The sequence below is a fragment of the Phyllostomus hastatus genome, unplaced genomic scaffold (assembly GCF_019186645.2).
Source record: "Phyllostomus hastatus isolate PE091 unplaced genomic scaffold, TTU_PhHast_1.1 phas_contig_524, whole genome shotgun sequence".
NCBI lineage: Eukaryota > Metazoa > Chordata > Mammalia > Chiroptera > Phyllostomidae > Phyllostomus > Phyllostomus hastatus.
Genome location: NW_025333900.1, coordinates 2839834 through 2853916, shown reverse-complemented (window position 1 = coordinate 2853916; position 14083 = coordinate 2839834). Strand labels below are relative to the sequence as shown.

At 42.5% G+C, this 14083-nt stretch overlaps 1 protein-coding gene across 1 annotated transcript in view; it reads left to right on the top strand.

The window, feature by feature from the left end:
• Nucleotides 1-4244: 4244 nt before the first annotated feature.
• Nucleotides 4245-14083, top strand: part of RANBP9 (RAN binding protein 9) — an 83678-nt gene continuing 73839 nt past the window's right edge. The window contains exon 1 of the mRNA XM_045847012.1: nt 4245-4936. Within this exon, the coding sequence (XP_045702968.1) occupies nt 4381-4936 (556 nt within the window). The 5' untranslated portion in view covers nt 4245-4380. The remainder of the gene's footprint in view (nt 4937-14083) is intronic.

The window sequence follows — 14083 nt, the reverse complement described above, 5'->3', positions numbered from 1 at the left end:
GGATTTGGACTCTCTGAAGCCTTTGTTTCTCTAAGTCCTTGCTATTCAAAGGTCCATGAACCAGCAGCAGTGGCATGACCTGGAAGCCTGTTAGTAATGCAGAATCCTGGGTCCCACTCAGCAAATCCCTACATCAGGTTTGAGAAGCATGTTGTAGTTCATGTGTACCAACTTTGCCTCTCCAACTCTACTTCATTCACTGCAGCAATGGGTTCCACGCCGCTTTGTTCGTCTTTGTAATCCCTCTTCCCTCTTTTGCTTACTCCATGCCCAGAACCTAACACAGGGTTCCATACATAATAGGTGCTTAGTAATTGCTGACAGAGCACTAGTCCCAATTTGGACAACATCCTGCTGTAGTTAGCATTGTTTGGCTGTTTGCCTTCCATTTCAATTTACCACACATTAGCTGCCAAAATATCCCGACGCCATGCACATATGGCATCGGCTCATCCAGGACTTGAAGGTGCAGCACACATTGTTAGCAATAAAGTGAATTTACTGAGTCCTGGGATATCATTGCCAGTGACTTGGTCTTGTCATTTAGTGTTGAGAACAGTGTTTACGGAATATTGATAAATGCACTAGAACAGGAATTGCAGTAGACCAAATCTAGCCTGCTGCCTTTTTTTAATATTAAAGCTTTATTGAAACACAGGCACATCTATTGGTTTATAGATTGTCTATGGCTACTTTTTATCTACAGTGGCAAAGTTGAGTAGTTGTGACAGGCACCATTTGGCCTGTAGAGGCTAAAATATTTCCTACTTACCCATTATAGAAAAAGTTTGCTACTCCCTAGACTACAGCTGTATTTGATGTGTGTGGCAAGTGCAGTCTCCCTGGGTTCACCAGAAGTTGCAACGACCCAGTGATACACAGCTTTCAAAGAGAGCCACAAGATCTCCATCTTCTGGTATTCATGCCCTTGTACTACCCTCTTTCCTTGAATGTGGGCTGGTTGTCCAGCCTCCTGGTCAATTTTGAGAATCATCCAGTATCTTTCCAATAAGATCCTGCTGCTTAAGAACGCCACAATTGTGCCCTAGCTGGTGTGGCTCAGTGGATTGAATGCCAGCCTTCGAGCTGGAAGATTGCAGGTTCAATTCCCTGTCAGGGCACAGGCCTGGGTTGTGGGCAAAGTCCACTTAGAGGCTTGTGAGAAGCAGCTGATCGATCTATCTTGCACACGGATGCTTCTCTCCCTCTCTTCCTCCCTTCCCCCCCATAAAAAGTCTTTTTTTAAAAAAAGCTACAATTGTGTCCTAATGTTGGCTACTGAGAACCTCAGCAGATAGACATATATCCATATTACAGCAATACATGGTAAAGTCTGAAAATATAGGTGCAAAGAGTGTGAAGTTCAAGGCTAATAGGTTTTTACCGCCTACATCTCTATGGACCAGTTTTATATTTTGTAATATTAATAAAATTTTACTTTTAATTATGTATCACAATTGCCAATTGTAAAGTGATTTGGGGTTTTCTTTCATGTCTTCTTAGTGATAACTTTGGCAATGTATAATTATTGTGTGCCCTTGTTCCATGTAGCACATCTCAATCACTTTTCCACGTCTTCAAAACCATTTTTGAAGAGGCCATATAATATTTATTTCAGCTTGTGCTTGTGCAAGAGGTCTGGAGGGAGTGAATCTGCAATGGAGCCCAATCTCGCACTACGTCAAGAGGAAGAAGTCTTTTTCTAATTTGTTCTCCTCATCTTTCGGCAATTCCCCTGCCCAGAGGGGATGCGTTTAAAAACAAAAAAGGAATTAAACAAATGTGCTGTGTGTGCTCCTGCAGTCCCAATTCCACTGAAAGGCATATATGAAACCTTCTTCAACTCCTCGCTTCATGCTGAGCATTTAGTTTGCTTCCATATTTCATCTATCAATACTTCCTGTGGAATATTTTTAGGCCTAAATTTCTTGCACTTGACTTTGTTAGTTGGTTTCACCTTTTTTTGGTGGGAGTGAGTCAAGAGGCATGAACACCTTCTCTTTATAAACATCATCAAATATGTAGCTTTCTGAAATGACCATTATCAATATTCTCTACCACCTTCAGTGTAAAAGGTTTCCATGTCACAGGATCCTTCCCCAAAATGAAACCATTAATTTCTTAAGATTGCTTGTTTGGAGGAAACCAGTCACTCCTATAAAAAGCTTTGACAAAATATCAGATACTGTTATTCTCTTAACCATTTCCAGGATATACAAAGTTCTAAATAGTTTCCAAGTGTGTGGAGAGAAAAAAAAAGTACACCTTCACAAATAAAATCTCAATGAGAATTTCAAGAAAGTGTGAATAAGTCACGGAACCCATTTTTTCTACCTTGGCTGCTTAATATTTAAATAGAGATTGGCTTACATTTGACTCATTACTGTAATGTAAATGAAAATTTTAGAACAAGTTAAATACAATGACATCTTGTAATTTAAAGTGCACTGGCTTGAAAAAGTCATCAAACAATAGTTTAGAATTATTGAATGTTTTTACTAAAGAACAACAAGGCATCTGGTTGTCTGGGTAACTGAGGGAGAAATCAGACTAAATGACTATTAGTCCTGGCCAGACACTGAGGGCCTTCAGTTAAATTACCATTTACCTCCCTTCATCAAAGCGAATAATTCCCAATTCAGCAAGCCATTCCTTGCTTATTTGGCCAGTTACCATCATAGTATCTTTGAGAGCAAACAAAATACTAGAATCTGTTATGTACTTTACACGTGTAAAGTTCAATTTTGCCCTCTAAGGAAAGGATAACATAAACAAAGGGAAGTGGTGAAAACAAATCAGTAATGATAGGACCGGTCAGAGAGCAACACTTGGCAGCTCATGCCAAATTAGTGGGGGAAGCAAAGCACTCTATTGGGAAGTGCAAAGTAGGAAGTCCTTCCTACTTTTGACTCTGCTGACCTCAGTGAATATTTCCTTCTCTTATTTTATTTAAAGATTTTATTTATTTATTTTTAGGGACGGAAGGGAGGGAGAGAGAGAGAGAGAGAGAGAGAGAGAGAGAGAGAGAGAGAGAGAGAGAGAGAGAGAGAGAGAGAGAAATATCAGTGTGCTGTTGCTGGGGGTTATGGCCTGCAACCCAGGAATGTACCCTGGCTGGGAATCGAACCTGGGACACTTTGGTTCCCAGCCCACGCGCAATCCACTGAGCTATGCCAGCCAGGGCTTATTTTCTTCTTTTAAAAATAAGCACAATTCTTTGCTACCTAAGGAGGCCTGTTATGAAAATTAGTCTTATAAAATGTTTTGATGCCTCTAGAAGCCTTTCCTAACTACACACTATAACTTTGTCTTCTGCTTTTTGAAGATATGCCAGACGTTTTTTTTAGTATACCTGTTAACACCTTCGACCACTGTAAGTTCACTTTAAGTCTTCATAAAATTAAGTAATACAATGCTCAGTATTTTAACTGGGAGACTTTGCCTTCAGAAGTGGTTTCCTCTCCTATACAATAAGTTAAGGTATTAAATACTGTGAAGTATGAAGTAGGTTCTTAAAGAGGGAGGAGGCGAAGAGAAATCTGTGCTTGGGAACCCGTGGGCACTCTTCAGACCTCTCATCTCGCGGACCCTTTTTGGGTTCCCGGAACCCGAGCGCCCCGGGGAATGTCGCGGGCGGTGCTCGCGGCGGCCCCAGCGGGGTTCGATTACTTTCGCCTGGGCGAGAAGCAGCACCTCTGCTCTAGCGGGAACCCCATGATGGGGAGGTGGGGCGACGACAACAAAAAGAAGTAAAGTAGGAGGAGATGGGCGCGGGGAGGAGGCGGGCTAGCGGGAGGAGGCAGGGACCTCCGCAGGGACCCTGCTCCTAGAGCCCCAGGTCTCCTTCGCGAGCTGCGAGCTGGCCGGGGAGGAGGCGGTCTCCGCCGTTCGGGCAACTAGCTTCTCCCCACCGCCCGGCCCGTGCACCCCGCCGGCGTCCTCCCCGCCGCTCGCACTTCCCCGCCCCTCGCGCAGCTCGCGCGCTCGTTGCCCGCCCCTTCGCCCAGCGCCGCCCGCGCGCAGCGTCTCGCGCCGGCCAGGCCCGCCCGCCCGCCGAGAAACAGCCGCGAGAGCAGCGGTCGCGGCGGCTGCTACTGCGCCCCCTGTGCCCGACTGCCGCCTCGCTCTTGCTCTCGGCGCCTCGGCCCGCGCCCGCGCTCCGGCCAACGTTCTCTCGGGGCCTCCTGGGGCCCGCCGCCCACTCCCTGTGTCTGAGCCCCCCCAACCGTCGCGCTCTCCTCCGGCGCGCGGCCCGCCGCCTGCTTCCGGGGCGGGCGGACTGGGCGCCTGGTGCCGGCGGCCGCAGCGACAGCGCCCCCGGGAAGCAGAGGAGGAAGGAGAGAAGAGGTGGAGGCGACCGTAGGCTGAGTCGCGGCCGGGATGTCCGGGCAGCCGCCGCAGCCGCCGCCGCAACAGCAACAGCAGCAGCTGCCGCCGCCACCGCCGGCGGCCGTGGCCCCGGTCTCCGGAGTCGTTCTTCCGGCGCCCTCGGTCGTCAGCGCCGGCTCCTCTCCCGCCGGCTCGCCCGGAGGCGGCGCGGGGGGCGGCTTGGGGGCCGCGGCGGCCGCCCTGCTCCTCCACCCGCCGCCGCCACCGCCGCCACCCCCGGCCACTGCCGCCCCGCCACCGCCACCGCCACCCCCGCCGCCTGCCTCGGTCGTCGCCCCCGCCAGCGCGCCCCCCGCGCCCCCGGGTCTCGCAGCGGGCCCCGGCTCGGCCGGAGGCGCCCCAGCCCTGGCGGGCAGCAGCGCCGCGGCCCCCTTCCTGCACGGGGACTCGGCCCTAAACGAGCAGGAGAAGGAGCTGCAGCGGCGTCTCAAGCGCCTCTACCCGGCCGTGGACGAACAGGAGACGCCGCTGCCTCGGTCCTGGAGCCCTAAGGACAAGTTCAGCTACATCGGCCTCTCTCAGAACAACCTGCGGGTGCACTACAAAGGTATTGGGCGTGTGTCCTGCGGTGGGAGTGGGGCCACTGATCCGAAGTGTCCTGTCGCCGCTGCCGACTCCCGACCCGCCCCCGACCCCCTCCCTCTCGGGCTGGCGTCCTCGGAGGGAACTCGCTGCCTGTGTTGCTTCTCCGAGGGTGGGTTGGGGGTCGTGGTGAAAGGTGCGAGGGCAAGGGGCCAGATGCTTGGAAAAGGAAGGTGAGTACTCCTCGGCATAATGGAGCGGGTAATCCTAGGCCAGGAGTAGAACACCTTGAGGGAATCCAGGATGACAGGACGCAACTCGCTTTCTGATTTCCCTTGAAGATAAATCTTAGGGCTTGGATGGAGGAATCCATGGACTCGGAGTTGTGTTACATTGTTCTCCAGGTGGCGGTGGGTCAGGCGTTCTCTTCTTACGGGGCGGGGGGGGGAGGGGGGAGCGGGAAGAGAGGCACGATTCCGAGGTATAATTTCTCATTAATGGAGAGCAGGGATATATAGAGGAAGGAATAATCAGTGGAGGATTTTTGTCCAAATTAGGCCAGAGATTGTCTAGGGGGACAAAAGGATAAGGGGCCCAAGTTTGCCATCAGTGTCTCTTACTAAAGGCAACTGGGAGGGTAAGAGTGGCGAAACCTCGAGAGTCCGCGTTTTCTTCGGGGAGCAGAAATCTACCACTACTGATTGGAAACGTTCTATATTTACATGTTGTCGTTATATGAAGTCTGATTGAAAACAAGGATTTTTAAAAATGTTACTTAGTGTTTTAAATAAAATTGGCTTATGTTTTACACCTGCAGTTAAAAAAAAAAAGCCTTAGGCTTGTGCTTGTCTCCCTCCTCCCTTATCTATGTCTGCTATATTAAAACAAAGCTTTAAGCAGATCAGCTTTATATAAGACAGTAAATTGCCAAGGGAATTTTTGAAATGTAGCCCAAATTAATACCATGCTTCAAGTTTACTTGGGGGTGGGGGGATGAATGAGGAACAATCCGATATATCCGCCTGGAAACAAATTCAGTGTTTTAGGCCCCAAACCTGAACCTGGAGCTTTACATTCAAAGCAGCCTCGTTTTGATTGGCTACAAAGGAGGGTCCTAATCAGATCCTAGTGACATGGGTATAGAGGGTATAAACAATCCTGGGGGTTAAATTCTTAAAGCATACAGGACTGAAATTTGAGAAGAACCTTGACAAATAAGTTACTATTTAATCAGAAATGAGAATGGTGACAAATCTACCAAATGATTTGACTGCAGAGAATCACATACAAAAAAATAGGCCTTGTTGAATATTTTTTATCCATAGATCCAGAGAAAAACTTTCTGTATGTTTCTTAATCTTAATGGCTGAAAATTTAAAATTTGGGTCTTTGGTTTTTCTTAGGGCATTTTGTTAATACTCTGTGAAGGCTATTATTTAATTCTGTTTTAATTTGTGTGAACGGTGTTGTTATGAAGTGATTACTTCTGATCTGGCCACCAGAAAGCCTTTTGTTAGACTTGACAAAACTTTATTTTAAATTCATGGTTGATGGTTAATAATTAGCTTGAGAAAATCAGAGGCGGAAGATATGTAAGATTATTGAACAAAGAGCCCTAGCTTTCCTGAGTTCTGCAATGATTTGTGATTTTAGACATGTTACAAAACAGAGTCTCAGTTTCTTCCTTTGAGTGATGAGGGAGTTGAGCTGGATGGTTGAGAAGGAAATTCCCAGCCCTGAATTTCCATGATATCTAAGATTCATGATTACAGTTTATTTAGCATTGTAACATGGCTTGGTTAGTTTTACTAACTCCCTTTACATAAAATTGATGATTTGGGTCAGAGACAAGTACATGCTTGTGTGAAATTGGTTGGCATTTGGAATATTTATGACACTGCTGTCTCAATTATTTTTCTTATTGGCCTCTGTATTTCTGTTGTGTAATACTAAGATTCACTTTCTGGAAACCTCTCTTTTACAAGCATTAACTATTTACAGAAGAACAGATTTTGTTGTTTGTCATCCTTTTGCTTTTCTGTCCCTTTCTTCCATCTCCTCTTTGTCTCTCTCTCCCTTTGCCCTTGTTTGCAAACACAGTCTCTTTTCGCCCCCTTCTACTGCCTCTTCCTCTTGTCTTGTTATTTTAATGTGTTGGGTGTTTCATTTTTCCTGTTGTTTTTCTGTGTGCCTTCTGAGTGGACCACACCAAAAGTACTGAGCAACTCTGTCCCAGTAATACGGGAAGGGAGCAAAGGGGAAGTGTCATAGGTAGTGGGTAATAAAACTTTGAAGTCCCAAAATACGAAGAGTGAGTTTTATTTAACCTATCATTGTGCTGCATTGTTTTTACCTAAGCATTGAGGCACTTTTAACATTAAAAACTACTGCTCACAAAGAAGAATTGATGATAGTTATTTTTCAGAATGAGGATTTTCCTTAGCTTTGAAATAGCAATATTTTGGTTTATTTTGCTCTGACCACACTCTGCTTTTAAGAGATTATTCTTCTAAGTTGGAATTACTGTTTTTGGAAGCAGTAGTTCTTTAAATGATTTGAAGGGATTAATGATAAACACCAGACAAATGGACATAGTTGTTTGGATTACAGAGGAATAGTGGGTGTGTATTCTATATGTTAAAAATTAAAAAAAAAAAAACTTTTTGTTTAGCGGTCATACACGAACTGTTGAAACACTCAGGCATGTTTCTTTCCTTTTATTTTTACAATTATTGTCAGCTTTGAATAAGTATAAATGTGACAAGTTTAGACTTAGTTATAAAGATAACTTTTTCAACTTAAAGCATTTTCATGAATTTGACAATGGACTTGATTACTATCAATGTTCCAGTTACAGATTTCATTTTTATATTGTAATGTCATTATTTGGATACTTTACAAAGCATTTTGATACCAGTAGATTTGGACAAGATGGTAGAATTCTCATTTTAGATCTAGAAAGTGGGAGCAGCTAGAGGTTAGATTTTGCCAGTCACAGTTAACCCAGGATTGAAAACTTAATTTTCACTATTCTAAATTTAGTACTCTTTCCACTATACTGAATTGCCCATTTCAGTTGTATGAGACTTAATGATCTCAAATAGGTAAAATCCAGTGATTACATTTAGAAGTTTTTGAAGAATAGTTGACATTAAAAGTATTTCCTCTGGAGAAAAGGGTTACCTGGAGCACACTAATGCCATGGAAAAGTCCAGAAACCTTGATTGTGCTAGTTCAGGGCTGCTTAGAAGAAACACAAGATAAGTGTAAGTTGGGAATGGTAAGAAGCAATCAAATAGTGGATGGCACTTTTATTAAAACATTATTAACAGTATCTAACCAAATAGGTTGAACTCCTGGTATGCCTAATTCCCCTCCCCCTCAATATCAACAGTTGTTAGACGCAAGTTTAATTGCTTATCTGATTTCTTGGACTTCTTAAGGTTGAACAGATACCTCAAGATGTATTTGCTTACTTGCCAATACAAATGTCTTGTAAGAATTATGGGAGTGATGTAAAAAATTGCTCCTCACAATCAAGGAATTTAAAAACCAAACTGAGCTTTTCCCAGGGATCTCTGCCAAAATTTTGGGAAATTTAGCTTTAAAAATATCAGGTAATAATTGAAAGGATCAAGTGAATCTAATAATCATACTTGCAGAAAAATAATAGATAATAGTAATGATAATTTATTGAGCAGTTGCTGTAGGACAGATATTCTGCCAGACAATTTGTATATATGCCTTGCTGTCTGTTTTCTTATTCTTTGTTCACCAACCTTTTAGTGAGAGTTTATGTTGTACAGGGTTCTGGACACTCAAATGTGCATGAGATACTGTCTTTGAATTAAAAGAGCTCAAAGGTCATGAGTATAGTACAGGAAGTGTTATAAAAAGTAGTGTGGAAGATAGGAGAAGCTCTGCCCCAGGTTGACATTGGAAGGGATGAAGTTGGAGAGTCAGGGACAGCTTTCAGAGGGGGTAAGGCTAGTGGTAAGTCTTAAAAGATGAGTAGTCTATAGGGGAAGAGGAGAGGGGCTGGGCATTATGAGTAAAAACATAGAGAGGTATTGTGTATCTTTGGATATACAGGCAGTTTGGGGTTATTGGAATTTAAGTGTGTGACAAGGAACAGCTAGAAAAAGATCATGAGAGGCCTTATGTAATATTTTATTGAGCTTAAATCTTATTCTGTAGCATTTCAAGTAGAAAGTGATTCTTTCATATTTTCATTTTTCTCATACTACACAACTAATTGGAAGATAAATTCAAAGGGTACAATACTGGAAATAGCAAACTCATTTAGAAGGCTGTTGCAGCAGACCATGGAAGAAATAAGGATCTGAATTTGATCAGTGGTAGGGGTGAAGAAGAACGTAGTTGTAATATTTTAAAGTAACATTGACAGGATATGATGGAATGATGGAGAGAGAAATCAAAGCTGGTGCTTAGGTTTCTTCTCTTGTTGGTTCTTGCAATGAACTATGAATCTAATGATTGTTACAAGTAGTACAATATATTTGAAGATAAGTAAAAATGGGAATCTTAGCCATGTGATCTGACTTCATGGAAACCAGAAGCCAAAAAAGCAAGCCTTCTGAAGTTAAGGTGGCTCCAAATAATCACAACAGCTGGAGTTCATGGCTTTTCACTTTAATTCTGCTGCTAAAGTGACTCAGCTGCAGTCATTACTTCTGGTTTTCTTACTTCTCTTTTCCTGCTTGACTGGCTTTTTCTTTCCTTCCTATTTCAGATTCCTGAGAGACTTATCAAATTGGCTTTGCTAATTTTTATTATTCTTAGTTGGGCATAACTTTTCATTATATGCTATGGCATGAATTGGTGGCTTTCATGTCAGGTGCTAGCCTTAGTTGAATCAGCTGTAAGGGGGTATGTGAGGGTAGTTACCACAAATAAAAAATCTTCCTGGCACAAGGATGGTCTGAGCTTCACTTCCTTCAGTAGGGAAAGTGTGTGAGGCAGTTTCTTTTAGGAAGGTTGGCATGGACCATAATTGACCTGAGCTTGGGAGCGATCTAGGTCATGACTAGTTTCGGCATCACCTCTTAGTGGTAGTAGGAACTCTGGGAGTGCATAAGAGAGTGTGTGAAGTGAGAAGGGCAGCGGGCCAAAGATGGAACCCTGAGCAGCACTACCATTAAAAGACTGGATGGATCCCAAGAAGGAATGTTAAGAGGAACCTGGACAGAGGAGAGTGTGGTGTCACAGAAGCTGAGCAGAGGCGTATCAGAAATGAGGAAGTATCTTTAGTGTCAAGTGCAACAGATAGGTGTAGTGAGATAGGCACCGAAAATTTTCCACTGAATTTGGAAATTAGATCATTGTGACCTTAGGGAGAACAGTTAGAATGGAGTGATGGGGGCAAAAATCAGAATAAACAGAAGGGACTAAGCAAAGAAGATAGTGAATATAGCTTATTCTTGAGAAATGTAGATGAGGAAAGAGATTAGGCAGTGCCTGTAGGAGGATGGAGGCCAAGGCAGGTTTTTAATTATTTTTTTAATGGCTGCCTGGTAACAGAGTTACATTGTACCTGGAAATCAGCTTCTAATGTCAGCATGTAAGATGAAAATACACATAATCCAAAATTATTTCTAAAATTCCCTTTAGAAAGTACTGTGTTACAGACTATTGTATCATTTCTGAGTGAGTCTTCTTTTAGTTTGGCTGCATGGGTAAAACTGAAGTGACATAAGTTAGATGAGAGTATGATGTCAGTCCAAGATTTGGAGTCCCAATAAATGTATACAAAATTTAACATTTAAAAAAAATTTTACTTATTTATTTTTAGGGGGGAGAGAGAGAGAGAGAGAGAGAGAATGAGAATGAGAATGAATATATATCAGTGTGCAGTTGTTGGGGGTCAGGGTACATACCTGCAACCCAGGTATGTACCCTGACTGGGAATCGAACCTGCACCATTTTGGTTTGCAGTCCGTGCTCAATCCACTGAGCTACGCCAGCCAGGTCTAAAATTTAACATTTTAACAAGTAAAATAAATATTAACTATATCTGTTTTTAAAGGTTATTTAAAAAGTTGTTTATGCTCAGCACCAATCCCAGTGCATTATTGACAGAGATTTATAGCATAAGAGCATATACAGGGTGGGGCAAAAGCAGGTTTACAGTTGTTTATGTGGAAAATAATGTCATAATTACTAAGTAATAATACAAAAACAAACTGTTTTGCGTACTTACAACTGTAAACCTTTTGTCTCACCCTGTATTCTTTGAAAAGTGTATACATTTTTCGATACTGTGCCCTTATAGACTGAGGAGAAAGAAAGTGAAAAGGGAGAGGAGGAAAATATAACTTGGGAGGTTGACACTGAAGGCTTAGAGGGTAGAAAGTGGTTCAGGAGCACAGGATGGTTAGTCTTAAAGAGAAGAGTGTATACTACTCACTCTGGTAATAGTGGAAGAGGTGTAGAATGTAATGGACAGAGAGCGGTTTGTAATAGGAGAGTGGAGAATAGAACATGACCATATGTAATGCTGGAGTCCCATTTAAATTCTGTTTTATGATAAAGTAGGCAAGGTAGTTTGCTTACAGAGTTAGAGTACAGGACTTAAAACTTAAACTGGATGATGCAGATGTGGATTAGGCACTGAGGGGAATGGAAAACAAACTAAAGATTTTTTAGTGTATTGTTGATAGCAGTGGGAGAGCCCAGCTGACTTCATAGCAGTGGCTCTTTGCAAGATTGTTCAATGTTCAGCAAAGGCCAACTGCCTATTGCAGGAGTAGGGAAGGTAGGTTATAGTATTGATCTGTAGGCTGTGGTTTTGCTGGTTGGGTGTGATGGAAGGATAGGCATCTAAGAGATCCTTGATTTCTCTCAGATCAAGGATCTCTCAGATGCCTATCTAGGAGATAAACTGGGGAGTCTTTAAGTAATATCATGTAGGCCCATACTAGAGGAGGAAAAAGGAAGATAAACCAAGAAAGGGTCCAGGGATTTTGAAGAGTAGGTATAAAAGTGAAGTCTTTAGAAAGGGGAGATGATAAGATGGTGCATCCTAGAGGAAGGTGTAGGCATTTCTATATGATGCCAAAAATGTGTTCTGGGGGGAGGGGAGCCCTCATGTTTTCCACAAATTGCACTCTAAAAGTAGCAGGGCTTATGGGAAAAATAGGGCTGAGTCAAACGACTTAAAACCTGTGGACTTTTGTAACCAGACTACTACAAAAATAACAGTCCTGCTAAAATATAAACCCAGTTAAATTTCCACTGGCACTTGTGCCCACTATCATAGGCTGCTGATCTTTCACATCCTTAAGCCCCAGGGTTTAGGCATCCTTCTTAGAGATGTGAGTGCTTGACAGTTCTTAATTAAAAATAAAAATCTGATTCACAATTTACCCCTTTTCACTTTTTTTAAGCAAAGGAAATATATACTTTTAGCTATTAGAAAGAATGGCTAAAATCCAAAGAAAACCTGACGATGCCAATTGCTGGTGAGGATGTGGAGCAACGGGAGCTCTGACATTGCTGGGGGACTGCAAGATGGTTTGGCTGTTTCTAGAAAAGTTATACTAGTTTTACCATAGGATCCAGCAGTCGAGCTCCTCACTGTTGACCCAGTGATTTGAAAACTTAATGCCCACACAAACACCTGCACATGAATGTTCGTAGCAAGTTTTCGCATAATCACTAAAAACATGCAGCCAAAATGTCTTTCCATAGGTGAATGGGTAAACTGTGATATACCACCTATCCAATAGGATATTATTCAAAGATAAAAAGAAATGAGCTATTTATGCACATAAAGGCACAACAGATCTTTTTTGAATTATATTTTATTGATTATGATATTACAGTTGTCTAAATTTTTCCCCTTTGGACTGCCCTCCATTGTTCATGTCCATGGGTCAGGCCTGTAAGTTCTTTGGCCACTCTGTTTCCTATACTGTACTTTACATCCCCATGGCTATTCTATAACTACCTATTTGTACTTCTTAATCCTCTCACCTCTTCACCCATTTCCCCAAAACACCCTCCCATCTTGCAACAGTGATTCTGTCTGTTCTTCTTGCTCGTTTTTTTAGATTCAGTTGAAGGGAGTGAGAATGGGTGGGATTAGCAAAAGCACAGGGCAGGTTTTAGGTTATTGAAAGTATTCTGAGTGATACTGTAATTGTGGCTACATGACACTGTATTTATTTATCAAACCCATAGAATTTTACAGCATTAAGAGTGAACCTTAATGTATGCAAATTTAAAAATCATTTAGAAGGGAGGGGGAAATCCCAGGGTAGAATGCAGAATGTGACAACATAATCTTTTACAAATGTATGAAACAGTTTCAGAGAAAGGGCAAGGCAAGGTGCTGACCTAAGTAACTTTGGAAATCAGTGGAGTCTGTAAAACCAAAGGTAAAAGAAACTACATAAACACTGAACTCCTGTTGATAAACTCATACATATTCTGTGGGGATACGAGTTAACAATTCTGATACTGCTATATACTTACAATGGAATTAAGCAATTAAGGTAATGGATGGCAGATGATGGAAGCTAGGTTTCTTACCATTGGAGTGGAATTGTACAGATAAGCAAAGGGAAAGATTAGAGTGATCCATGTGATAATGGATTAGAGTTGGAGATACCACTAGGAACTCATGTTTAGTTTAATATCGACAGAAATAATGACATAAGGAAATACAGGTATGTGTATATATAGTGGTTTGGTATACAAACATATATTTCCTTGCCCTTGTCAATGAGGAGGCCTGAAAGTAGTAGTATCTCCATAACAACTAGCACACTACCTAGAGATTGGGTTCTAATGCCATTTGTCAGGGCTGCTTGGAGAAATCGCTCATTCTAGGACTGGGGCAGAAAATAATGGTAGCATCTTGTAGTGCCAGAAAGAAACAAACAAAAACAAAAAAACATAATTGGAAATATGTTGGAATGGTAGAGGCACCAACTGAAAAATAAGTCCAAATAGCTTTTTTTGTAAAAGACACATTTTTCATTTCACCAATAACTATCGATTTGGGTATCTTGAGTATGTCAGGTATCTCTCACTATTGGCTTCTAGTGGGTAGAGGCCAGGGGTGCTGCTAAACATCTTACAATGCATAAGACAGCTCCATAGCAAAGAATTATTTGGCCAAAATGTCAGTAGTACCAAGAAACTTTGC